Genomic DNA, 24,975 nt, shown 5'->3' with positions numbered 1-24,975 from the left:
TCAAGGGTGATACACCCACCAGCATTTCTCTGTGGGGCTTATGTGTCCAAGATGACATGTAGGTCCAAAAGTTCCACTTTGGTGACTCAGATAATTTGGTTGATTTGGATCATTGACTCTAGTAAGCGGACTCACCAAAAACGTGGTCGAATCAGACGATTTGGTTTAAAGACCTCACTCATATTGACTGTGCGCTGAAAGCGGCACCACAACCCTCAGTCAAAGGTGGTTGGCATACACATAGCAGATGAAGAATACTACTAGTCAGACCAGGAGCAGAAGAAGAGAAAAACATGACAATGAGGGTTGTTTTTCTTTAGAAACAAAGTGAAATCTGATATTTACCCATCTAAATATATTATCTTTTAAATGCATAGATTTGGTGGTAATAAATCACTGTATTCTTAATTTTTAGCTTTTTCTCTTCTGAGTAGATATTGACACCCTGAACCCACGAAACAATGTGTTTTTTTCAGGCAGAGGGGCTCAAGTGACTCAAGTGAATCAGATCTCTTTAGTGAATCGCTCAGGGAAGACCAGATCCATGAGATGAACCTCTAGTTGTTGTGTCCTCTGCTTTGTGTTGCCCTGTTACACGCAGTCCCAATGAAAACCATTGAAGTGTGTGGAGGTAGAGACAAAATATGTAACATTTCACGGGGTATAAATACCTTTCAAAAGTACAGCAAAATAACCATGTGCTTTTATGCTGTGGAGTCAGTTCAGTTCATTTTACTACAATTCAAATCCTAAAGAGGAATTTGTTTAGCAAGCAAGGCTTAAAAACACACCAAATCACTTCATTGTATGTTATCCAAACATGAGCTGAAAACAGTAGAGGGTGCAGAAGCATGCATCGGGACTGTTTTGCATTTGTCGTCATGCTGAGAGAACATGGCTGATACAAGCTGACTGCGTACTCTCCTATTTATAAAGGTGTTAACATCAGAGCTCCACTTGTAGTCAAATGTTTGCGTAAATGCACATTTACATTTGTTTGAGCATGAATGTCACAATGTGTCTCTTTGTACATGCTGGCGCTGTGCACACGCATCGCTCGGGAGAGAATCCCTGTTGGCCCTATTTCCAATTCCGCTCAATTTCAGCAAGAATCTCAGTAATCCCACTGAAGAGCTGCAGTTCTCCCACAGTGACATCCCATAATGGCACTAGCAGGAAGAGTGGTGAGCACCCAGTTACGACTCCCAGGATCCATTCGGTGCACATTCACAATCCCCCAACCTGTCTGTATGCAAACAGAGCCCCCCTCTCGGAAGAGAACACTGATCTGGCAGCCTTTCCCTGATTCCTGTGTGGACATATTTAATGCCTCAATAACCACTGCTTAAGAGAGTGATGAATGCCAAAGCTTTCATCACAGGAAGTTTTATTCTTTCTGTCCTTATCTGTGTGAAGTGTGTGTGTGTCAACTTAAAAGACTAACACAGAGACTGTTAAAGAAGCCCTCTGCTGACATAAACTAATTGAGAATGTTAAGCTATTATTTTGAAATAAAAAATAATTTGTTAGCCTCATAGCATAATTGCCTATGTCATACGACTTAAGCAATTATGCTATGGCTATGAGGCTAATATGTGCATATAATGAATCACCAATGTCTTTCAGCAACATTTTACATTTTATATAGCAATGACAGAAAGGTCAGGTTTTATTTAAATGGACTAACAAAATGGATGGTAATTTTTGTCAACAGGATCGTGATTAACTGGATTCCAGAGAAGTCATTTTATTTGAATTATCTTTTATTTGTTTTAGCTATTAAAATGGCATTTTTTAGAAAAATAAAGTCAACCACAGAAATGTACAGCATTGATCTGAAATATAATGTCCATTCTTAGTAAATGATGACATCTGGGATGGTTTTTCATTTCACCCAGATTTTCTCACTGCTGGTTTTCATTTCAGGCTACACAGGTTTTCCTGTGATAACACTTATGTCTGCCATTTTCAATAAAAGTGAAAATATCTAAAAGATTCATAGATCATAATTAGTCATTTAACAACATGAACAAACTGGCATCTGTAGAGCATAAACATTGCTGTACAACATATTGTCTTCTTCAGTTTGATGCTGACATTATTATCATTTTTCACTGTTTCCTTTGTTTCCATTTTAATAACAATTGTACAGAGGTTTGAAATTAAGTTAAATGAGTTGGACTTGAGTCAAACTCTAGTCATAAATTTAATAACTTTAGACACAAAAGACTTGGAGTTAAGTTCAGACTTTAACACCAATGACTTCAGTTGAACCTGAGCCTCATGACTTGAAACTGCTTCACCGTTTTTGACTTAGCTAACATTGATGTTTCCCCATAAAACATTTTAAATAATAAGTTACTTAAATGGTTTTACCTGATCATGTAATATTAAGAAATATATGTATAATATTTGTCATGTCAAAAGTCGTCTGTTGTATTGATGTTAAATAAAATAAATTGGCATTGGCAAGATTCTGTAATCAATTTACAACAGTTCAGTTCCAGGTTTAATCAGTCTATTTATTGTGATTGTCACTCGTCTCAATTTATCGTTGTTCCAATGTAAACAAAAAACATAAAAAGTACCCTTTTTTGTTTTCAAAAGCAAAATAAAGATTTCATAAATCTCGAAGTATGTTTCTACAAATCTCTGTTCAGTGTTGAATAGTTTGACCAGTATTTTAGATTTTGAAGCAAATATTATTAAAAATCATAGATTTCACTTTGGTTTGTTTAGGCGCTTGTTCTGCCTGCAAGCCTAGGGCATCCAGGGTGGGGAGCTATGTCACCAACATCACAAATTCCCCTTGTTTGCAAAAACATTGGGAAGCGAAGCTCCCGTACCTTCTTTTCTAGATGTGCTAATGAAAAGCTCTATCTTAAGGGTTATAAGTTGTGTCCCTTGGCTCTACTTCTACTCCACAGAAACAATAGAGATGCACCATCTCTTAGGAACACAGGGTTATGGATAAGAAGGGGTAAGGATGAAATAGGATTCAGCCTCTAGGAAGAGTGAATACGCTAGACCAACAAATACTTCCTGAATGATACTCTCCTGTATAAATAAACAGATGTTGTTATAGATTTGTCCTGTTCTCATTCATTACTGATTCTAACGGTCATCCTAGGTTGAAGGTATTGGGTGAATTTACACCATGAAGGTGAGATTGACCTATGTAAGGTTGGGGAACTAATATTGCACCATCATGTGAAGTGTGAAGCAACATTTGAAGTTTGACTTTTTATCACTTTGCTTTTCAATATACATTAGCTGGTCTGTTGGGTTTTACTGTTTAGACTAAATAAACTATTATTGTTTATTTAACTATTATTGTGGTAAATAAAAGCCTCTTTTCTCAACATTATAATTAGTTTCGTTTAATAATGGGTTTTTTTTACATTCCAAATGTATCGTTTGCATGTTTGAAATAATCTGCAGCTGCATTGAATACTCATATGAGATACAATAATGGAGGACGAAGGCTTAGCACTTTTTTTTGTCTTAATTTAAATATTACATATGTTTTTCAAGGTGCAATACTGAATTTTTATTATAAGAAGATTCTGAAAGAGAGACTCAGAAAATGCCAAGTTTCAAAGCAAGAAACGGGACCTGATTGAGTCACCATGACCTGGCCTGTCTTTGAAGCTTTAGATGTGGCCAATGATTGCCTTGTATCACATCATACACTAATTTATCTGTTTTGCATAAGTTCTCCAATACTTTCTTTGTTTTTCATGTCACATGTTCACATTTAAAAGCAGTGAGCTCATTTTAAACATGGGAAAGCTGCATCAACCACAACCACAGCAGACACATATATGCCACATACAGCTGTCATTTATGCAAGGAGCCAAATTACCATTGAAATCCACAATTTTATTTATAGCCACTCCTCCACATCATTTTTCTCTTTTCCCTGTCTGTACTTCTGATGACATCCTTATAGACTAATATACCATGCAGATACAGATAACCTGATTGGGATAACGTTGAGGATTATGTCTCTGGAACTAGCAAGACAAGGGGGAGAAGTGTCTGTCAGAGGCGGGGATGTAAAGGATGTATGGAAAGATTGGAGATAAGGTGATAACATGATGGTAAAATGAAAAAAGGAAGATGAAAAAGCAATCCTAAATGTGTTAGCAGAAGATTTCACAGAATGAGTAAAAGGCAATGAGACGCTGGCACCATGTTGAGTTTCACTCTGTGCTAAGAGATTGAAACGGCTGGACATATGTAAACTGGCTTCATGTTTGACCAAGATTTGCCAGTTGTGTTTTCTGTTAGCTATTACTGACTCTTTGTGCTGTTTTCGTTAAAAAGATTGAAATGCTATTTAGTGCTCCCTGCTTCCTCAACTGGGAATTTTATTTAAGGAGTTGGTTTCAAATTTTATTTTTGCATTCCTTCCCTTCCATTAGCAGTGGGTTTCTTTTTTGTATAAACTCTGTCTCTCTACATCTCTTACTGCCAGGCACTTCACTGAGCCCATCTGCTGTGTGCAAGCGTTAATTAACCATGCTGCCATTTCCTGTGTGCAGGCTCCATTTAAAGGTGCTCAGAGTACACGAGTCAGCCCTGCAAGTTCATCAAAATGCTAATTCAACCCAAATTAAAGTTGTGATTAACATTATACAGTTTCCTATGCAGACACACTGATCCTTGCATGAACTCTCTGTCTTTTCCAGGGTGATGAGTGTCTGGGGGAAAGATGCAAGTGGAAAGTACGAGAAAAGAAAACACAAAAAGCCTGAGGACATGTTTTAAGTTTCTGATTGCTATCTTTGTAACTTAAAAATGACTCAGTTTGTCCTGAAAGAGAAATTTCCCATTAACTTCGCCCCTGCCTGTCAGTTACTTTAAATTTCTATCCAGAGATGTTTTAGGATATGGTCAAAATGGCTCACCACTTAGGGAGCCATCCCATCAGACAACAAGATGAGTACTTGAAAAAAATGAAAAGGTTGTGCCAGTTGTGCCCAGAACATGTTATCTGTTGCTAACTTGCAGTCAAAGAAGAGTAGGCATGCCCCTGCGTCATATGAGCATTTTTAGAAAAGAGGCTAAATATGCTAAAATAATCTGATTTATAGATGCTGATTTAGCACTAAATTAAAAGGTGCTCTCCTTTTTTGAGGAATCTGGACAACGTTTGATCATCTGTAGTTGAAAATAAAATGCTAGACTGGGTAGACCTGACTTGGATTATTTTCTGCTAAATACAGACGATTTGAAACACAGTTCAAGAACTACGAAACCTTTACAAATAATAATAAAAAAAACAACGCATGAAAACAGGGGCTGCACGGTAGCACTGTTGCCTTGCAGCAAGAAGGTTCAATTCAATTTTCATATACTAGTTTTCAAGCACCATAATACTTTTACCACAGGAAGAAAGAATGTGCAAATTTTGGAGCTATGCAGGCACATTTTTGTGAATGTTGTTTTATTATCTGGCTGAAGCCTAAAAATACCAGCTGAACAAACATGACAGTGTGGTAAACAACTTAAAATGTAACACATAAATATTATAATGAATGCAAGTACTAATTAGGAAATAAATGAAGCAATGTAAAAATAAATTAAATAACCTCAGTCCTTGGTAAAACTGTGTGTAGTTGCAATTCTGTTGATCTAAAATAAATCCAAATATATAAATTTAATTTATAGGAATGATTTACAGGAATGTAAGCACAAATGCTTGCTTCATTAACTTTTTTTTTTTTTTACCAATTAACAAAAATACAGTCAGATTTGTTTTTGGCCATTTGGAGATTTCTGCAAATGGAATCAGTATATAAAACAGACAGAGTGACCAACTTATTATAAAAACTGACGTTATTTCCTTAGCACCTTCAAAATAAAATGCACATTCACTTTATAAGCTGCTTACCTTTAACATTTAACATTTTAATTTCTGATATTCTGCTTGCAGGTCAACATAATCCATTGCCAATAAATTCATGCTTCAAAACCACCATGCTAGTGTCTAATTCAAGAAAACTAGCTTGGTATCAGGCCTCCTCTAAACTAGTCCTGGGACAGCATCAGATGTAGATTTCAAACCCCTGTTCCATGTATCATCATAAAACTCTATTATTGCTCTTCCTATATCTGATTAAAAGAGTCAAAACAACTCCTCAGTGAACTTAATGGACATATTCTACATTTCTTCTCTCACCCCTGCACACCTTCCCATCACACCTTCCCTTTTCCTACATAACCTTCACTAACCTCCTCCTTCCATTTTCTTTTTTTTCTGACATGGCCTCCCAGGGAGAAGCATGATTTGCAAAAGCACAATAAAAATGGAAAGACAAAGGAGGGGTTGGAAGGATAGCAAAGCGAGCCCCCCCCTGTTGCGAAAGCCTGCTGTGGGGCATTAACAGGATGTCCAGGCCGAGTAAATCTTTCACCAGGCACCTACATCCCATAGCCTGAAAAAACATCTGAAACTCTGACAGGCTGTCAGTCACTCCAGAGCACAAACTGCAGAGGTTAAGCTGAACTGTGCTTGAAACTCTGACATTTTACTTTTTCTAAGATTATTTTGTTTGCACAAAGGTTTTGGACTCATTAAGAAATAAAAACCAGTATGGGTGGGGGGTGGATAATACAAGAAGGTAATTAGTATTGTATAATGTATTTGGAAGTCAAGTCAGTGGGAATAGCCACCTCATGTTGTGTGCACAGTGTAAGCACACCTCTGGTGGTAGGCTGGACAGTGGAGCACTTGTTAGCATTGTTTTTCTTGCAGCAAGATGGTTCTGGATTAGAATACCGGCATGAGGTCTTTCTGCATTTAGTTTGCATGTTTGCCCCGTGCATGTGTGGATTCTTTCTGTGTACAGTCCAAAAACATGCATGTTATTTTCGTTCTCTAAATGAGGAGTGAGTATTTCCACATTTGTCCTTTGTGTCTCTGTGTTGCTTTGTGAAGGATGGGCAATGTCCAGGGTGTCCTACACCTCTCAGCTAATGAGTGTTGGAGACATGCTCCAACTGAACAACCATAACTGCTCCACCCAGATTTTATTAATACCTTAAATGGCTATTTTTTTGTGGCTTTTAAGGAGTCTGGATTGCATTTGACCATATAGTTCAAAGTCTTACATATTTAGACTGGTCAGACCACAACTGGATTCTTCTGCAGCAACCAGTGATTCCTTAAAACACTGTCTGAATTGTTTTTATTCTTTAATTCCTAATCATATTACTTTCCTCTCTTAATGAATGAATACAGATATTATGCATGTAAGAATGTCTGATACTCTACCCACCCCACCCTCCAAACCCATACCTCCTCTATGCTGGTGGTTCTGCACCACAGGGAAGAATAATTAGATTCTTACATTTCATAAAACACATTGATGAAAACTGTCTGACTTTATATACTAATTAATGTCAGATTTTATTTTGTTTTTAGCTGTTAATGTTTCTGAAAGTAAAAAAGACGTGTGTTTTCTGTGTTTGGTCGTGTTGCTGGGTAGCAACAGGAGGGGCTCGCCCTGAGCACCATTCATGCACGCCACTGCTCAAACAGGACGAGATATATCTCCTCCCAGGGAGCGGGAAAGTCTCCAATTAAGACAGGATGCAGCATCAATTTAAGCGCTAATCATGTGCGTAATGAGCTCACCATCATGCGTCCGCGCCCCCGACACCGAGCCCACTGTTCGTCCCTCCACATCCGCACGATTCTTCCCTCCACCCCCTCTCCTTTTCCATCCAAGCGCCCAGCAGCTAATTAAAAAACTACATGCGCAGCGGCGCTCTCATCTGATTCACAACATGGAAATTAATCCTCACGCCAACGTGTTTCTTGGCGAACACACGCAGTGTAAACTGTGTTACACTTGTCTTTTTGGAAATTTCCAGCTCCAAACTAACTTTATACAAAGCGGACTGACTTGACTTGATGAGATTGTGTTTTTTTAAATGTAGGAGTAAAAAATCTAAAGAGGTTATTTGTGTCTAAGCGCCAAACATAATGCAAATCCAACCTCTGTGTTTCCATTTCTAATTTAAATAAATAAAATGAGAATAGAGCCTGCACTGTAGCCTGAGGGTAAACGTACCTGGTGCTCTAAATGGCAAATAAAGCCTCCGTGTGTTTAGCGCACCTTGAAATAGGTACTAAACCAAAGGTCTGAGGAAATTCACGACCAAAACATTAAATTTAGAGACGCTACTAAAACGGAGGTTCATTTTTACTTAAGTGTGGGCATTTGAGTCTTATCAAGAATATGAAGGGCACTACAATGATATGCAGAGGCTAAAATCGAAAGCTGTTGATAATCACCAGCAGCACCGCTGAGCATGCGCTGATTCCCTCAAACTTAACGTCCTTTTAGGGTTTTATTTTCATCTACTTTATTCCTGTATTTGTAAGTATCTTATTCTGTCTTGGAAATATTCAACAAGCGGCAAATGTTTTCCACTTTTGTTATGAGTGTCTGAACAAATTTATATGTTTCCATAATATTTTGCAGGAATCAATTTAAAATATTTTTTTGGCCTCCATTAAAAGTAACTAAACGCATGATGTGTTGTTTGTTTGTTTTGTCTGTCCTAATTCCTGTTAAGGTACCTGTTCTTCACAGTGACACAGCCAAAAGGGGGCGGCCAGAAGGTCACCGGCCACCCCTAAAAGTTACTCGCACACACCATCTTTATGCATTGACTTACAAGAGATAACAATACTTATTTATTTATTTATTTTTACTTTATTTTACTAGGGTCACATACCAAATTAGAAGATGTACAGTATTTTTTACAAAACACCAACTTAAAGTTTAGCTGGGTGCAAAAAAAATATAATCAAAACCAATCAGCTGATTCTTGGTATATACTGGTAAAATGAACTTATGTTGTTCAGAAGAAATTCTAAGAAGGATTAAGATTTGAATTTTTATTTTTTTATGTATTTTTTTTACCAAGATCATATATTTAGGTCGAAAATTAAGGCTGTAGTAATTTAAATATCATGAACACTAAATTCTGAAGGGGCCAAATAATGTTATGAAAACACATGGACACATGGACTTATAGGCTGTTACATTGTTTAAAAGACCATAAGGGGGATCAAACTTGTTTATTTATTTCTTCATCCATTTATTAACTCGTTCATTGTTATCAAACCTAAATTGTGATGGTGACATACCTCCACGGAACTCACGGTGCGCCACCTCCAGATTATTAATGGTCCCCATCTTGCAAACCTTTGCATAACTTTCTAGTAGCACCCCTGCTTATGTTTTGCCTCTCACCTGCCAGAAATCCCTCTGCTATACGGATTTATTTATTTCGAGCTGAATCGTCGTCTCCGCGTTAATGACAAAAACACACGATCACATTTAAGCGTCATGCGTGCACGGCAAAGAAACAAAAAGGCAGCACATACCTTGCTACATAAAACTTAACACTCACTGTACGTGACCAATCGCGTAACGACTCCAAACTCTTCCACCAATAAGAGCAGATGAGAGGAACGAGGTGGGCGGGTGTTCGGCCGCTCAGAGAGCTGACGCAGGGCTAGTTGGGGAGAGCTGGTTTGCTGGCCACCCAATGCCACTCGTTGCGCGTCCCTATAATTTGGAGAGGTGTATGCAGCGCACGGCCCGCTCGCCTTTCCAGGTGGAAATCCAGGAGGAGCCGAGAGCAATTTTGAACCGGGACCACTGCTACTGAACCCGGTTCAGGACAGGTGAAATTCCCAGCAGGCTGGCAGTTTAAGGGCCACGGGATCGATTGTTCTTCAAGTGTGGGGATCAGCGAACGCAAACTATCCGCTTGGGTAGGAAATAATGTGTTAGCTTCATTTTCATATATCCTTAATTTCGTATTTCGTGCAATCATATTTTTTTTAATGCACAAGCGTTTCGAGTGGACTGCACGCAGTTGTGCAGGTTTGGGAATCTGTGTCGGGTCAAGTGTCACTTCCTTAGCACTACATGAACGATCTGCGGCATGGCGATTTTCTTTTTTTACTCTAAAAATGTCAGAAAACGTCACCTACCGACAGGGCATTTGTATGTTAAACTCAACATATAAAGGCTGGTGAAAGGAGACAGGCGAGCCTGTGGAGCTCCTTTCCTAAAAGCTAGAAATGCAATCTAAGATTATGTCAAACAATAAAAGGAAATGATTTTTTTCCTTTATATTTGAATGAATTTATTGATTTTTATTGCATGTAATGCAGTTTTTTATATGTCTTTTTCATCAAATATTTCATTTCGAATCATTATAGTCATCATTTATTTAATTTTTTTACTGAAGTAGAAATAGCACTTTTGAGATTCTGCAAATCAAAGCTTAAATTAGGTATTCACTCGATGTAAATGTACAAAAGGGTAAAGTATACGTTTTCTCCCGGACAGCAACCTACAAAAATGTTTGTCTGCTTTCTCTGTTTCGCAGGTCATGGATAAAGGCCAGCGTGTGAAACTGGGAGGCTGAACTCGGGAGTTTCAGGGATGTTTACGCACGTTGGATTCACGTGTTTACATCCGATCTTCAGCTATTTTTTAAGTCAATCTAAAATGATAATGAACACGAAGCAAAGCCGATTGCTGCTTCTCTAAGTCGCCATTATTTGACACGTGTGAGGACATCCTACAGAGGCGCCGAAAATGAAGGAGAAATCCAAAACGGCCGCAAGGACTAGACGGGAAAAGGAAAACAGTGAATTTTATGAACTGGCTAAAATGCTGCCTCTTCCGTCGGCCATTACCTCCCAGCTCGACAAAGCATCCATAATAAGGCTGACAACAAGCTACCTAAAGATGAGGATTGTTTTCCCGCAGGGTGAGCCTTTCTTGACCAAAATTAAGCCAAAACATTTGTTTTTTGGCTTAATTTACACAAATATATAGGTTACAGACATATTCAATGAAACTCTTCATATGAGCTTAAAACTAAGGTAACAGCTAAAGTAAGACCCATAAGAAAACAATACGATAAAAACAGACAATAATACTAAAAGGAATTTTTAAAGCGTCATAAACAAGTTCAAGTTTAGGAGACAAAAAAATTTAAAAAGAGGGGGAAAAACTCTATGAATAATACAGGCGTGAAATCAGTTGATTAAAGAAAAAACAATACGGTAATTTATATTCGAATAGTACAAAAATACTTTTATTAAAGCAGCCTTAAGCCTATAGAGAAAAAAAGCACAGGAGTTCTGCATTCAAGAGATTCCCTTATCGATCTACAGGGAGTCTTTACAAATGCATTATAGTTTGTTTGTAATTCAGTGCTTCCAAATGAGGCGATCTGCTACCATCTTTTTACACAGGTCTCTGCAGGTCTCATCTCATGTGTGACTGAGAATACCAATCAGCAATTAGGAGGAGGCGCAGCATGGCGTCTAGTCTCCTATAAGGCCGCGCAAGCAGGAGCCGAGTACGATTTCTCTCCCCCCCCCCCCCCCCCCCCCCCCGTTGCCTCACTTCTGGAAGAAATATACAGCAACTAATCTTCCTTGAAATCTACAACAGGCTCGCGTTTTTGTTTTTTATTTTGCATTTCATTGTTCGCATCATTGAACGCAACATTATAAATATATGTTGAGTAATAAAATAAAGCAAAAATAAACAGGAAAATTACTGCTATATTTTACGCGAAGTTCTTTTGATTAGAGTCAGCATGTTAATATACTGCTTTCTTATATACAGCAGGGGAATTTAGCCATTAGGACCAGGCTCCATTTGTTTTTTGTTTTTTATTTTGTTTTAACTGAATGAATTTCACGCTGCACTAAAACTTGATTAAAATAATACACCTGGACACGATTTTCTTAATTCAAAGAACGAAAGAACCAACAATTTTGATATTTCCAATTGTATTTGTAACTGTTTGCTTTTCTTCCGTTCAGGCTGCGCACAGAGACAAATATTTGTAGTTAATGAGGGAAAAGAATTGCTACTGTAAATTGGACATTTAAACGGGAGCTTCTCTTCTTACGCACGACCCCGTGTGTGTTTGTGTGTGTGTGTTATGTGCTTTCCTCAATTTTTCCGTGTGTTTTTCATGCTTTCCGTTATAACAGTAATAATAACAATAATACAAAATTCGATATTTTATAGGACTTGGTGAGGCTTGGGGTCACACGAGTCGAACAAGATCTTTGGACAACATTGGACGGGAACTTGGATCTCATTTATTGCAGGTAGGTTTATCATCAGTGTCTAAATTAGTGGAACCATGCGCAAAACTGAAGATTAAATGGTAACGATGATTCTCGTTTATTTTTTCACTATTTATCTTTTTTATTCCTTTATATTATTTATGTTTTTTAAATTAAATTTTGTATTTTTTATTTCGTCATTTATTCTACATCTTTTTTTTTTTTTTTTTATAAATTTTCTGCAGACGTTAGATGGATTTATATTCGTCGTGGCTCCAGATGGGAAAATTATGTACATCTCAGAGACAGCGTCGGTTCATTTAGGACTGTCTCAGGTCTGTTTTCTATTGTTTTTTAATTTCAGATATTATTATTAGTATTGAATTACCGTTTTTTTATGCAGCTACTGTCATCGGTGCTTCTCCGTTGATTACCTGAGTTGTTCTCAACAGGTAGAGTTGACCGGGAACAGCATTTATGAGTATGTCCATCCTGCCGACCATGATGAGATGACAGCAGTGTTGACGCCACATCAGCCCTATCACTCACATTTCGTGCAAGGTATACCGCCGCGTTTCATAATAAAAGCACTTCTTATCGGTCGGTTGGAATTCAATTACAATATATTGAGTCTCTATTATTATTATTATTATTATTATTATTATTATATGAAATTGGACTTTAGACTATTTGAAATAGTATATATATGTTTTTTTTTTCTTTCCTTTTTTTTAGAATATGAAGCGGAACGTTCTTTCTTTTTGCGGATGAAATGTGTGCTGGCAAAAAGAAATGCTGGACTAACCAGTGGTGGATACAAGGTAGGATTATTATTATCATTATAAGTTGATAAAATAATATTCATAAATAAATAATATTTTTAAATAAATGTTTGAACATTTGAACTTCCTTCACACATGTTTTCCTTATCTTTGTCTGTATTTTGTGTTATGTGACACGATTACATTACACATAAGATAGTATTTTAATATTTTAACAGTCATTCATTTAATACATTTCTCTACGGTGGAATAAATTATGCGGGATGCTTCTAAATTGAAATCCTGCTATTTATGCTTGATTGCATCTCCTTTAAAAAGAATTTTACCCCAGTACCAGTCATTTTCTTCCTGCCACACAACAGGTCATCCACTGCAGCGGCTACCTGAAGATCCGTCAGTACAGTCTGGACATGTCACCTTTCGAGGGCTGCTACCAGAATGTGGGACTGGTGGCTGTGGGTCACTCTCTGCCGCCCAGCGCTGTGACGGAAATAAAACTGCACAGCAACATGTTTATGTTCAGGGCCAGTCTGGACATGAAGCTCATCTTTCTGGACTCAAGGTACAGGGACAGAAATAATTTTGTGCATTTATTTTATAGTTTTGCAATTACATATTCTGTTGTAAAATATGCATGTGGTAATTATATAACAGGACTAGACAAACATGGCCTTTTTCCTGATTTGTTCTGTGCACCTTGTATTCAGGGTAGCTGAGCTGACGGGTTATGAGCCCCAGGACCTTATAGAGAAAACCTTGTACCATCATGTTCACAGCTGTGATATCTTTCACCTCCGCTGTGCTCATCATCTGTGTAAGTTAGTTTGACCTCTCCTCAGCTTTTAACTTGCTAATAGTTTAACTTCCCTCACAAGAACTCAGAGAATGTAAGCTAATAGATGGTTCTCCTTCTTAGTCTGAGTTATTTTTTTATATCTCTTTCAGTGCTGGTAAAAGGCCAGGTCACTACTAAGTATTACCGTTTCCTTGCCAAGCATGGTGGCTGGGTCTGGGTCCAGAGTTACGCCACCATTGTCCACAACAGTCGTTCTTCAAGACCTCATTGTATCGTCAGTGTCAACTATGTTCTCACGTGAGTCTCAGTGAAAGGGAAAGTGATTTAATTTGAATTTACTTTTTAAAATATTTGTTCAATGTGTTTAATAAAAAATAGGTTCGAATAGGATGCAGTTGTTGAAATTACGGCTGCAAAATATAATACAAGTCAGGGTCTTTAGCAGAACAAAAAAAGCTGGTATTTCAGCTGTACATTTTTAGCAAGATCAAAAAAAAAAGTCTCTTGTGATCACGTCTGAAGCTCTTCATCTCCCGAAACAATCCTTGTCCTTATCTGTCTGTAGCCTTCATGCAAAAAACCACCAAATGCAGCGGCTTCAAGGTTTAGGCAGTTCTCTGTTGTGAAAGCACAACACACACTCAGGCCCCTTTGAGACAGTGAGAACAAACATCAGGGTTCAGCCGCATTAAAAACCCTCTACTGTCACCATCGATTGGGCAGTCTAAGGAAAGCAAAATCGATCAAACGGTAACCTGGAAATCAATAGCTATCTCATAGATGTAGCACATATTGGATTTTACTTGTTAAGTTTGGTTGATCCATGTGTGTGTTTGTGTGTAAGTGCATGTGATGTAAAGCTGTCTGAGTCTGTACGTGCATGCATGCACATGGCTGCGGTCTAGGTATTGATTTCCTCGATGCAGTAAGGAGAAAACAAGGTAACTATATTAAAATGACAGTGAATTTCCTTGGAGATAATTAGGTATAATATAAAGGTGTCGGACACTCACACGCAACAAAAGGTGCCAAAAAAAGATGCTTAAAAGAAATAAACAGTTATTCAATCAACTAACTCGAACAGTTTTGTAACCCAACAAGAATGCAATAATAATTCTACGTGGTTGGCTGGAGGCTTTTTTTCAGACACAAGGTGTTCTGCCTTTGACCCCAAAATGGAATTTGGCTAACACAGCTGAGTTTGTACAAAGGCCTGACATTATTGGCTCAGACATAAGTCAGCCAGGACTCAGATAGGATTCAGAACCGGCCTCTGCAACTGTACCTGGAAGAGTAAATAGTGCTCATGCAGTGCACTGGCTATCCAAACATAGCCTTTCCCCAAAGGTGTCATACAGGAGAATTCGGTCTTATTTAGAGTCGTATTAAAGCGGCTGGCTCCACAGGGTCAGGGATGGGTCACAAGGTTTAAAATGCCAGGCAGCTACTATTACATACTGTTGATGTGATAAGTTAAGAATAGGCTCATGTTTGCTGAACACTTGACACGAGAAGGCTTTTTCTCTCCCTCGACAGCTACACTTGGAGTTTGCAGCTGCAGGACGGTGGCTTATAGGGTGCACAAGCTAAATGCATGCATGTATGGAAAAGTCTTTATTATGCAAAGGAACAATTCCATTAGTTGCTTATGTGGAAAGTATGTTGCATTCAAGGGTGTTCGAGTGCATCTTTACTTGCAATGTGTTCTAGCAACATTCTGGTAAAGACTGCGTTGCAGAAATGAATGATTAACTCTCTTTAAGTTTGTTTTCAGATCTCATTGATGGTATTGTACCATGCAATCATTTTTGCATGGTATCTATAGTATTTATTGCTGATTAGCCATTGATTACACCACTAGCTGCAATCCAGACACAAGGGTTGCGCAAAAAAGTCAGTAGATGATATAATAATCAGTGGAAATGTTTTGACATTGTCGAATTTGTGAAGTGTCATAGTGGCTTGCACAACCAAGATCTGAAATAATTTTAACTAACTGGAGGCTAAAATATGAATGACTGTTTAAACAGAAATCTAAAAAAACGCTTGCTTCTCACTGAAGTTGCACTTTATGCTAATACTAGCATACAAATATGTTCCTACAGCCTTCTGGGAAGGACGTTTAGTCAGTCATTTTCTACCGCTTATTCCATAGTGGGTCACGGGGAAGCTGGTGCCTATCTCCAGCAGTCAATGGGCAAGAAGTCAGTCCATCGCAGAGCAACACACAAACAACCATGCACACACTCATTCATTCACCTAAGGGCAATTTAGAGAGACCAATTAACCTAACTGGCATGTTTTTGGACTGTGGGAGGAAGCCAGAGTACCCAGTGAGAACCCACGCATGCACGGGGAGAACATGCATACTCCATGCAGAAAGACCCCCGGCCGGGAATCGAAACCAGTGCTACCAACAGTGCCACCGTGCAGCCCGGAAGGATTTTTAAATTTTCTGATATGCCAATTTTATGTGTTCTTCAGTCCAAGCAGCCAGGTATCTTCATCACCACATGCCACATGGTGCCAGTGTGAGGGAAACGCTGTGTTCCTTTTCAGTATGACTGAAAACATGGTAAAATGTAGCTTCCCAGGTATGATGTTTATTGTGAAATTACAAGCAAAGCAAATGTACCTTTGGGACTAATTTAAATGTCCTTGATTTTGGACTTAGGACTTTAGCTTGTGAAAGTTAAGTTAAATAGGTTTAATGAATCGTAATTGTATCTTTGAACTTCAGGCTCTACAAAGTACTTTACAGTGTGTTTTTTTTCTTACCCTTTCAAAAACGTCTTTACTCAAAACAGATCCTATATGCTAAATATGGACAGAACCAAGAAGATCAAAAATGTTTGTCAGTCTACAAACTGTAGAATCACTATGTAAATATCAACTTGTAGAATGTACATCCCAATTTGTGGAACTGATGTTTTCTTGGGTGGGAATTTCATTTTCTGCAGTTTTTCAGTTTTTTTTTTTTTTTACTTTATTAGAAAAGGAATTCCATAAATTCACTCCTGTAACTGACACACATTATTACTATTTTTGGGTTATATGAACATGCACCTACCTCTAAGTTTAGGGTTATTTTGTTTGATTGCGAACAGTTTTTTGGACACAGTGTAGAAACATATCCACATATACCAAAAACACAATGACGTTTGTATAAGGAAATGTGCTTGCTGGAACCGTCATAATTTGCTTTAACAACAATCTTATTGCCCTTAACTCTGACTATGAAAATTTAATTTGTGATTCTTTTATAAGTATTTTCCCCAAACCTGTAGACAGTATGTATTGTATGGAAATATTTGATACAATATGCAGTAATTAATATATTTTTTAATGTTTTTGACAATTTATAATATTAACAGATTTTGACAAGTTCTTTGACATGTTATTTCCAGCATAATTCATGATCAAATATAACACCTAAAACTTTATGTTCATAAACTCTTCCAGTTTCTAACATTTTTACACTCTAGCAAGTCTGAGGCATGAGCAAACTTTGAGGCATCTTAGGAGCCACTGTTAGCTGATGGGCCCAAGAGTAGTTGAATTCACATGGGACAGATTTAAAAAGGCATCAGTTGCACACCTACTGAGGAAAACCTTCATGATTTGAAGGATGTTTTCACAGGACCACATTTTGAGGATAATGTTATGATCCCTGCAGCTTGTTTCTGAAGTGTGATCACATTTCAGGCACAGTTTAACTGTTAGTAGATCCATGAAAAATACCCTTTTCTGCCCTGGTTGCTTGTGAACTATACAATATACCTTGCCCTCCTGGTCTGCTCTACTATGTCTATGCTAATCTCAATGGGCTTGGGTGGAAGTGGGGCCACAAATGAAATTCTGCTTGTAGCCTCACAAAGCATTAGGCTGGTATTGCATGCATGTTTCTAACTTTTTGAGAATCTCACTGGATCTTGTGGCATAGCAGGGTGTTGATCTGGGATTTTTTTTGCAAAAAACTGGCTACTCTAACAGAGTCACAGACTAAATTCACCAACAACAACATGGATAGTTGAGCAAGTGAATGATTCTGTTGGAAAGTCTGCTGACAACTATTGGAAGTAACGCATTGCTCTACAAACAGAAGATATAGGCTCCCAGCAACTCAGTTCAGTTAACTTTGGCTTGTTTAAATGTTCCCAATTTATCAACATGCAAAAAGCTATAATAAGCTAATTAAAGCCAGGGGACCCAGTTCAAATCTAAATTACCTGTAAAAATGCAGAAACTAGAGGTAATGCAATAACATATTTGTTTAAAATGTAAGTGTCATTAATCATAATTGTTGGCTCATTGACAACAATTAGCAGAGGTAATACACATTTAAATGTTCCAGCTCTTTATACAAATGATGTTTTATCCCTTTGCTTTAGCCTAAGATCTAACCGGTAGATGCATAAGTGTGATGATGGGCTGAACAGTTTAATATGTAACATGTCGGTATTATGATAATTACACATGCTTCAAAAAGGCAACTGAATGAAGATATATATAAAAAAAGAAAACACTCTTTGTACCCATAGGGTTAAAGGCTGCCTATTCTATTGCTGTCCTAACTTATGGACATTGCAGGACCCCACAATAAATCATAGCTTGCAGTTCTTGTATGATTTGCTACAGTGTCTTACGAAAGTACTTGGCCCCCTTGAACTTTTCAACCTCTTGCCACATTTCAGGCTTCAAACATAAAGATAGAAAATTCAAATTTTTTTTGAAGAATCAACAACAAGTGGGACACAATCGTGTAGTGGAATGAGATTTATTGGAGGTGTCAAACGTTTTTAACAAATAAAAAACTGCAATATTATTCGGCCCCCTTGCGTTAATACTTTGTAGCGCCACCCTTTGCTGCAATTACAGCTGCAAGTCTCTTGGGGTTTGTCTCTATCAATTTTGTACATTGAGAGACTGAAATTCTTGCCCATTCTTCCTTGCAAAACAGCTGGAGCTCAGTGAGGTTGGATGGAGAACATTCGTGAACAGCAGTCTTCAGCTCTTTCCACAGATTCTTGATTGGATTCAGGTCTGGACTTTGACTTGGCCATTCCAACACCTGGATACGTTTATTTGTGAACCATTCCATTGTAGATTTGGCTTTATGTTTTGGATCATTGTCTTGTTGGAAGATAAATCTCCGTCCCAGTCTCAGGTCTCTTGCAGACTCCAACAGGTTGTCTTCCAGAATTGTCCTGTATTTGGCCCCATCCATCTTCCCATCAATTTTGACCATCTTCCCTGTCCCTGCTGATGAAAAGCAGGCCCAAACCATGATGCTGCCAAAACCATGTTTGACAGTGGGGATGGTGTGCTCAGGGTGATGAGCCGTGTTGCTTTTACACCAAACATATTGTTTTGCATTGTGGCCAAACAGTTTGATTTTGGTTTCATCTGACCAGAGCACCTTCTTCCACATGTTTGGTGTGTCTCCCAGGTGGCTTGTGGCAAACTTTAAACGAGACTTTTTATGGATATCTTTGAGAAATGGCTTTCTTCTTGCCACTCTTCCATAAAGGCCAGATTTGTGCAGTGTACGACTGATTGTTGTCCTATGGACAGACTCTCCCACCTCAGCTGTAGATTTCTGCAGTTCATCCAGAGTGATCATGGACCTCTTGGCTGCATCTTTGATCAGTCTTCTCCTTGTTTGAGATGAAAGTTTAGAGGAACAGCCGGGTCTTGGTAGATTTGCAGTGGTCTGATACTCCTTCCATTTCAATATGATTGCTTGCACAGTGCTCCTTGGGATGTTTAAAGCTTGGGAAATCTTTTTGTATCCAAATCCGGCTTTAAACTTCTCCACAACAGTATCTCGGACCTGCCTGGTGTGTTCCTTGGTCTTCATGATGCTCTCTGCGCTTTGAACAGGACCCTGAGACTATCACAGAGCAGGTGCATTTATACGGAGACTTGATTACACACAGGTGGATTCTATTTATCATCATCAGTCATTTGGGACAACATTGGATTATTCAGAGATCCTCACTGAACTTCTGGAGTGAGTTTGCTGCACTGAAAATAAAGGGGCCGAATAATATTGCACGTCCCACTTTTCAGTTTTTTATTTGTTAAAAAAGTTTGACACATCCAATAAATTTCATTTCACTTCACGATTGGGTCCCACTTGTTGTTGATTTTTCACAAAAAATTAGAATTTTCTATCTTTATGTTTGAAGCCTGAAATGTGGCAAGAGGTTGACCAGTTCAAGGGGGCCGAGTACTTTCGCAAGGCACTGTATTGATGTCTAACATGTCTGTTATCTTTGTTTAAAGGGACACTGAATATAAAGGAATGCAACTTTCCTTGGACCAAATGAGCCCCACAAAACCGGCTTTCCCCTATGCTGACAGTCACAGCGAGGACAGAAAAACAACCAAGTCTCGTCTCACCCAGTCAAAGGCAAAATCCCGTGTGTCACCTTACCCCCAGGTAAAAGCTTACTTCATGGACCTAAAAGTTTTGCCTGCCAAAATCTTGCCAGGAACAGTCGTAAATTATTCAAACTGTGATTTTGTGTCTTTCCAGCAATTTGCAGCTTTTAATCCAGAGCGTTCAGAATCTGACCAAGACAGCCAATGGGGAGGGAGCCCCCTGACAGATTCAGCCTCTCCTCAATTGCTGGATCCGAGCGAGGCAGCCGAGGCATCTTGCGCCTACAGACTGTATCCAGACTCTGGCTCCCTGTGCTATGGTCTGGGTTTATCTGAAGATGATCTCGCCCACACCCAAACTCACCCTCACACCACCACCTGCGACCGTGTCCGATGCCAAGGAGGCCGCTATTTCCTTGGAACCCCTCAGTCAGGCCGAGAGATGTGGTGGGACACCACACGTTCTGTGCTATCGCTTCCAAAATTCTCTGTGGACAGCAGTGAGGGCTATGAAATCACATCCTACCATGGCGCCATCCATGGTGAGGTGTTAGGGTTGAGACCACAACCATCTGTCTCTGAAAATAGCTCTGGCCTTGTTTCTCCTGGTAGCTTCCAAATACTATTAAGGAACATGCAATGTTGTTTACACCATCTCTTGCCAGTGTAGCGATTGTTACCATCTGTTCAAAGATTGCCTGCAACTGAAAGCCAAATTATTTCACATTTCACATCTTTAAACAGTGAAACAACCCCCAGTGTGCTTCAACTAAGACATCAGATCACAATTCCATATGCACTGAAAGCAGGATTTTACACATTAACTATTTGTTTATCTGTAGTGAAGACTGGCTTTATTTATTTGTGACATGTTGCCATTTATTTCTCTGTGCAGGACGGGGCCACTGGGATGAAGACAGTATTGTTAGTTCCCCCGATGGAGGTGGGTCCACCAGTGATTCGGGTGAGCGCTATCACGGTGATCAGTTCCAATCAAGTCCTCGAGAACCAAGCAAGATGGAGACCCTGATCAGAGCCACGCAACAAATGATTAAAGAGGAAGAGAATCGCTTGCAACAACAGAAGGTGCTGCTGGATGTCTCAGGCCTCACCAAAACTCACAGTCCATGCTTCGCCACCTCCATACCCCATCATCCTCAGCTCAACATGCCCAGCGTGGTATGTCGTGGCCCTGGAGCTACCAGCATTGAGCTCCCATCTGAGCGCCTTCATCACCGGGATGCCGTCAAAGCGCTTGGCCCCCATGACAACGACGAAAACACAACTAGCCCAGTGTCAGTGTCTCGCCTCAGCAGCCCTGGCTCTGATGGTGTTCCCAGGTCCAGCCTCCCTCTAACCAAAGACTATATGCCAACAGATTTGTCCCCTCACCCTGCACAAGCCCACGGGAGTCCGCTGCTCTATCCTGCCCAGGAGCGGCAGCAGATGGACAGGCAAGCGGCTTATGCTTTGACAGGGTATTCCCTGGAGCACCTGTACGACCCAGAGAACTTGCGGAGTTATTCTAGCCTGGCATGTGGTGGAGTCCAGTATGATGGGGCATCTCACGTGAGGATGCAGGCAGAGCAGATGCAAGGACACAAGGCCACCTCAGTTATCATTACAAACGGCAGCTGACAGTTTTTGGTGCAGATTGGTCAGGTTGTCTAAATGAGGACGTTTCAGCGGATGGTGATGTGGGCATGAGCATTACTTACCAGATGCTTAGTTCAAGAGAGAAGATTTTGACAAGAGGATTCAAGAAACTTTGTTGTTATGGGACCGATGTTCTCCTGGTGGTCCATTGAGCACTGCTTATAAATGTCAGGCCCTTGCATATTCCAAAGCTCAAAGGAAATATTGTTTATACACTGCCTGGCACTGGGAAGACAACAACAGGAAAATTGCTGTTATTTTAACAGCGGTGAACTGCAGTACCCTCCCACCAGAAGGCTGGTTAAACATCAAGCAAATGTTTCTATCCCGCTCCCCTCACGCATCGTTGAACATCTGAGTTAATCTGTCCAGGACATGATTTCCTCAGACTGTAGGAAAATGTGTTGTTCCATTGCCCTTTTACCTGAAAAACTCCTTAAATGCATTAAAATGCAACACCGGAAAGACCTGCAGACAGACAAGCATTTCACTGTTGTAAGATGTCAATGTTTCCTTGTATTTATTAGTCAGTGGACTGTTTTTCTGCATGTGCCATTATTTTCAGTCGCAATAGAATTATTTTCTGGTGCCAATAAAACAGTTTCCGTGATTGGATCAGACCATCATTACCATATTAAATTAAAAGAATATATAAAGTGGAAAAACAAAATGAAAAATCTACATGTAAATGAGCTGAATTTGCAGGACAGCAAGGCACAGAGTGAAAATTTGGTTGCAGCTAAAAATGTTATGCATATCAAGGTATTTTTATTTAAATTTTAGTTTACTTGATTTGACCATGTTGCTGAAAATGCTTTAAATTACAAAATTATCCTTCACCTGCAAGTTTTCTCAAAGCAAAGCATTCTACGGGGTTAATCTTATCAGTAAAAACTTTCAAAAAAGTATTTGTTTTCTCATTTAATTTTTGGTTTAAAAAATATATTTGTATAATATATTTACTTGTTAAAAAAGTTAAAAAAAAAAAGTATTTATTAATTGGCTCAAATTGTCACCTAAAACCTGAAGACTGCTTCAAACAAAACATAAATGATCTATGCTGATATTGTTGTCATCTACACAGACACTCAATGCATCTGCCCAATACCTCTGATATTTGATAGAAATATTGATGTATGTATAGTATTTAAGTTTATTAGTTGTGTATTTTTGTTTTCACGTTTAATTTAATTTTTAGCCATTTTGTAAAATTCGACAGTAAAGGAAGAATGATATAGTCTTACATTGTTTGGTTCTTGTTACTCTTTTTTTCTTATCAAGTCAAAAAACAAAATTGAGTCACAAGCACATTGTTTTTATATTATTTTTCAGAAATACAATCCCTTACAAAGGTATGCATAACTGATGACCTCAGCCCACAAATTATATTGGGATTATATGTGATAGACCAACTGTTTAGGACTGTTGTCATGCTGCAAGGTGTATCTCTGCCTCTCTCAAGTCTTTTGCAACCTTTAACAGGCTTTCTTCTCTTTATTTAGCTCCATCTTCCCATCAACTCTGACCAGCTTCCCTGTCCATGCTGAAGAAAACCGTCCCCACAGAATGATGCTGCCACCATATGGCCAAATTTATTGTCAGATTCTTCTACCTGAGCTTTAGATCTCTGCAGCACCACAAGATTAAAAAAAAAACAACCACAAGCTGGCTAGGTGGATGGCAGTTTGTCCACAAATGTTTTCTAACAAAACTCTGAGGCTTTCCCAGGACAGCTGTATTTATACTGATATTAAACTACACTGGGGAGCATATTGTAGTTTATTTAGGACTTTAACAGTGAGGGGGGCTAAATAAATATGCACCTCACTTGTCAGAATCATGTAAAAACGTACTAAAAACATGTATTCTTTTCCTTCAACTTCACAATTATGCAGTAATTTGTGTTGGTCTGTCAAATAAAATCCCAATATAATATACTGACATTTGTGGATGCAACCTCCAAAAGTTAATGGACTATGAATTGTTTTGCAAGGGACTTTATCAAGTACTTGCTATATCATTGCCAGACTGTGGTACTAGCACAAAAGTATTTATATTTATCATTAAGAGAGAACACATGACTTGATGTAAAGTTGTTGCTCCTTGATGGACAAAGTTGGGTCTGATTTTGGATGCTCAAACAACCATTTTAAGTAGTGGTGTCCAAACCTTTTCTCCACGGGGGCCAAAAGTATCAGGTTGAACATGCCTCCAGGCCACAAAATTATATCCTTCTTTTTCATTTAAAAACTGCAAAAAATAAAAAAAAATTTTTTTACCTATTCAACTATTAACTAGACATGCAATATTTTAGTGAAACAAAGTCTTATTTTTGTGGAAAAGAGATCTGTAAATCACTGTAGATCCAAAACTTTAAAGATTCTGTAGGAAATTTCCAAATTTGTAGGGGAGATTGACTGATTTTGTATTTTTTGGCCTAAGAAAATGTCTATTCTAAGCAACAAGAGCAGGATTTGGTCACACTTTTAAAAAAAAAACACTTTCTCTATTTAGCCAAGTGATGATTAATAAAAGACATTGTGTTGTGTCTAACATTTTGGATTTTAAGAACATTTATATTTTTTAATAATAACAAAAAAATTAAAACTTAAAAAAATCTCTATCTGCATAAATAGCCAGTGCTGGTGGGCCACATATAAACAATTCTTGAATTGTGGTTGGGCACGCTCAAAACCAGTTTCAGGGCCAGAAGCGACCCCTTGGATGGAACTTGGACACCTTAGATTTTAAGGGAAACAATAATAAAATTGATATATATCCATTAAGAGAAAAATATGTAGCTATGCTGTTTAGAAAGTCCAAATTTTAGTGATTTATTACAAGAGCAAAGAAACAATTTAGGCTTTCAAAACACTTGCAGCAACACATTCCCTGAATTTGAAGAAGTGGATGTTCCACATTAACTGTAGGGCAGTTTTCCTATGGTGTATTTTAATATATGCAACATACTCACATGTTCTTGGAGAGCTTGTCTGGCTGACTATCAGAGGTTCTGGGGACCTGGACACAGTGTTGGCCTGGATTCAGAACTCCCATCACTCACCATTGATGTAATGTTGTGATGGTCCGCCAGATTTCCCTCTTCTGCTGTCATTCCAGGAGGCGAAACTGCTCCAACGTTCAGCTGCTGACATCATCAAGGTTCATGAAGAGCGCGTGTGTGTGAATGATTGGGTGTGTGAAAGTGTCTCTACTGTTAA

At 38.7% G+C, this 24,975-nt stretch overlaps 1 protein-coding gene across 1 annotated transcript; it reads left to right on the top strand.

The window, feature by feature from the left end:
* Window positions 1-9,539: 9,539 nt before the first annotated feature.
* Window positions 9,540-22,997, top strand: LOC124881591 (single-minded homolog 1-like). Its single transcript, XM_047387217.1, has 12 exons — window positions 9,540-9,802; window positions 10,426-10,812; window positions 12,093-12,175; window positions 12,379-12,468; window positions 12,586-12,694; window positions 12,869-12,954; window positions 13,278-13,477; window positions 13,623-13,729; window positions 13,861-14,008; window positions 20,000-20,156; window positions 20,253-20,640; window positions 20,994-22,997. The coding sequence occupies exons 2-12, from the start codon at window positions 10,638-10,640 to the stop codon at window positions 21,734-21,736; spliced, it is 2,286 nt and encodes a 761-aa protein (XP_047243173.1). The 5' UTR covers window positions 9,540-9,802; window positions 10,426-10,637; the 3' UTR covers window positions 21,737-22,997.
* Window positions 22,998-24,975: the final 1,978 nt, after the last annotated feature.

The sequence above is a fragment of the Girardinichthys multiradiatus genome, chromosome 15, assembly GCF_021462225.1.
Source record: "Girardinichthys multiradiatus isolate DD_20200921_A chromosome 15, DD_fGirMul_XY1, whole genome shotgun sequence".
Taxonomy (NCBI): domain Eukaryota; kingdom Metazoa; phylum Chordata; class Actinopteri; order Cyprinodontiformes; family Goodeidae; genus Girardinichthys; species Girardinichthys multiradiatus.
This window is presented reverse-complemented; position numbering and strand designations above follow the sequence as displayed.

Bases quoted from the DNA above. Each gene is read 5' to 3' on its own strand.
- LOC124881591 (XM_047387217.1), top strand. From the start codon at position 10,638: ATGAAGGAGAAATCCAAAACGGCCGCAAGGACTAGACGGGAAAAGGAA. The intron at 12,955-13,277 runs GTAGGATTATTA...GCCACACAACAG, and splicing joins TAACCAGTGGTGGATACAAG to GTCATCCACTGCAGCGGCTA. The intron at 20,641-20,993 runs GTGAGGTGTTAG...TTCTCTGTGCAG, and splicing joins CTACCATGGCGCCATCCATG to GACGGGGCCACTGGGATGAA.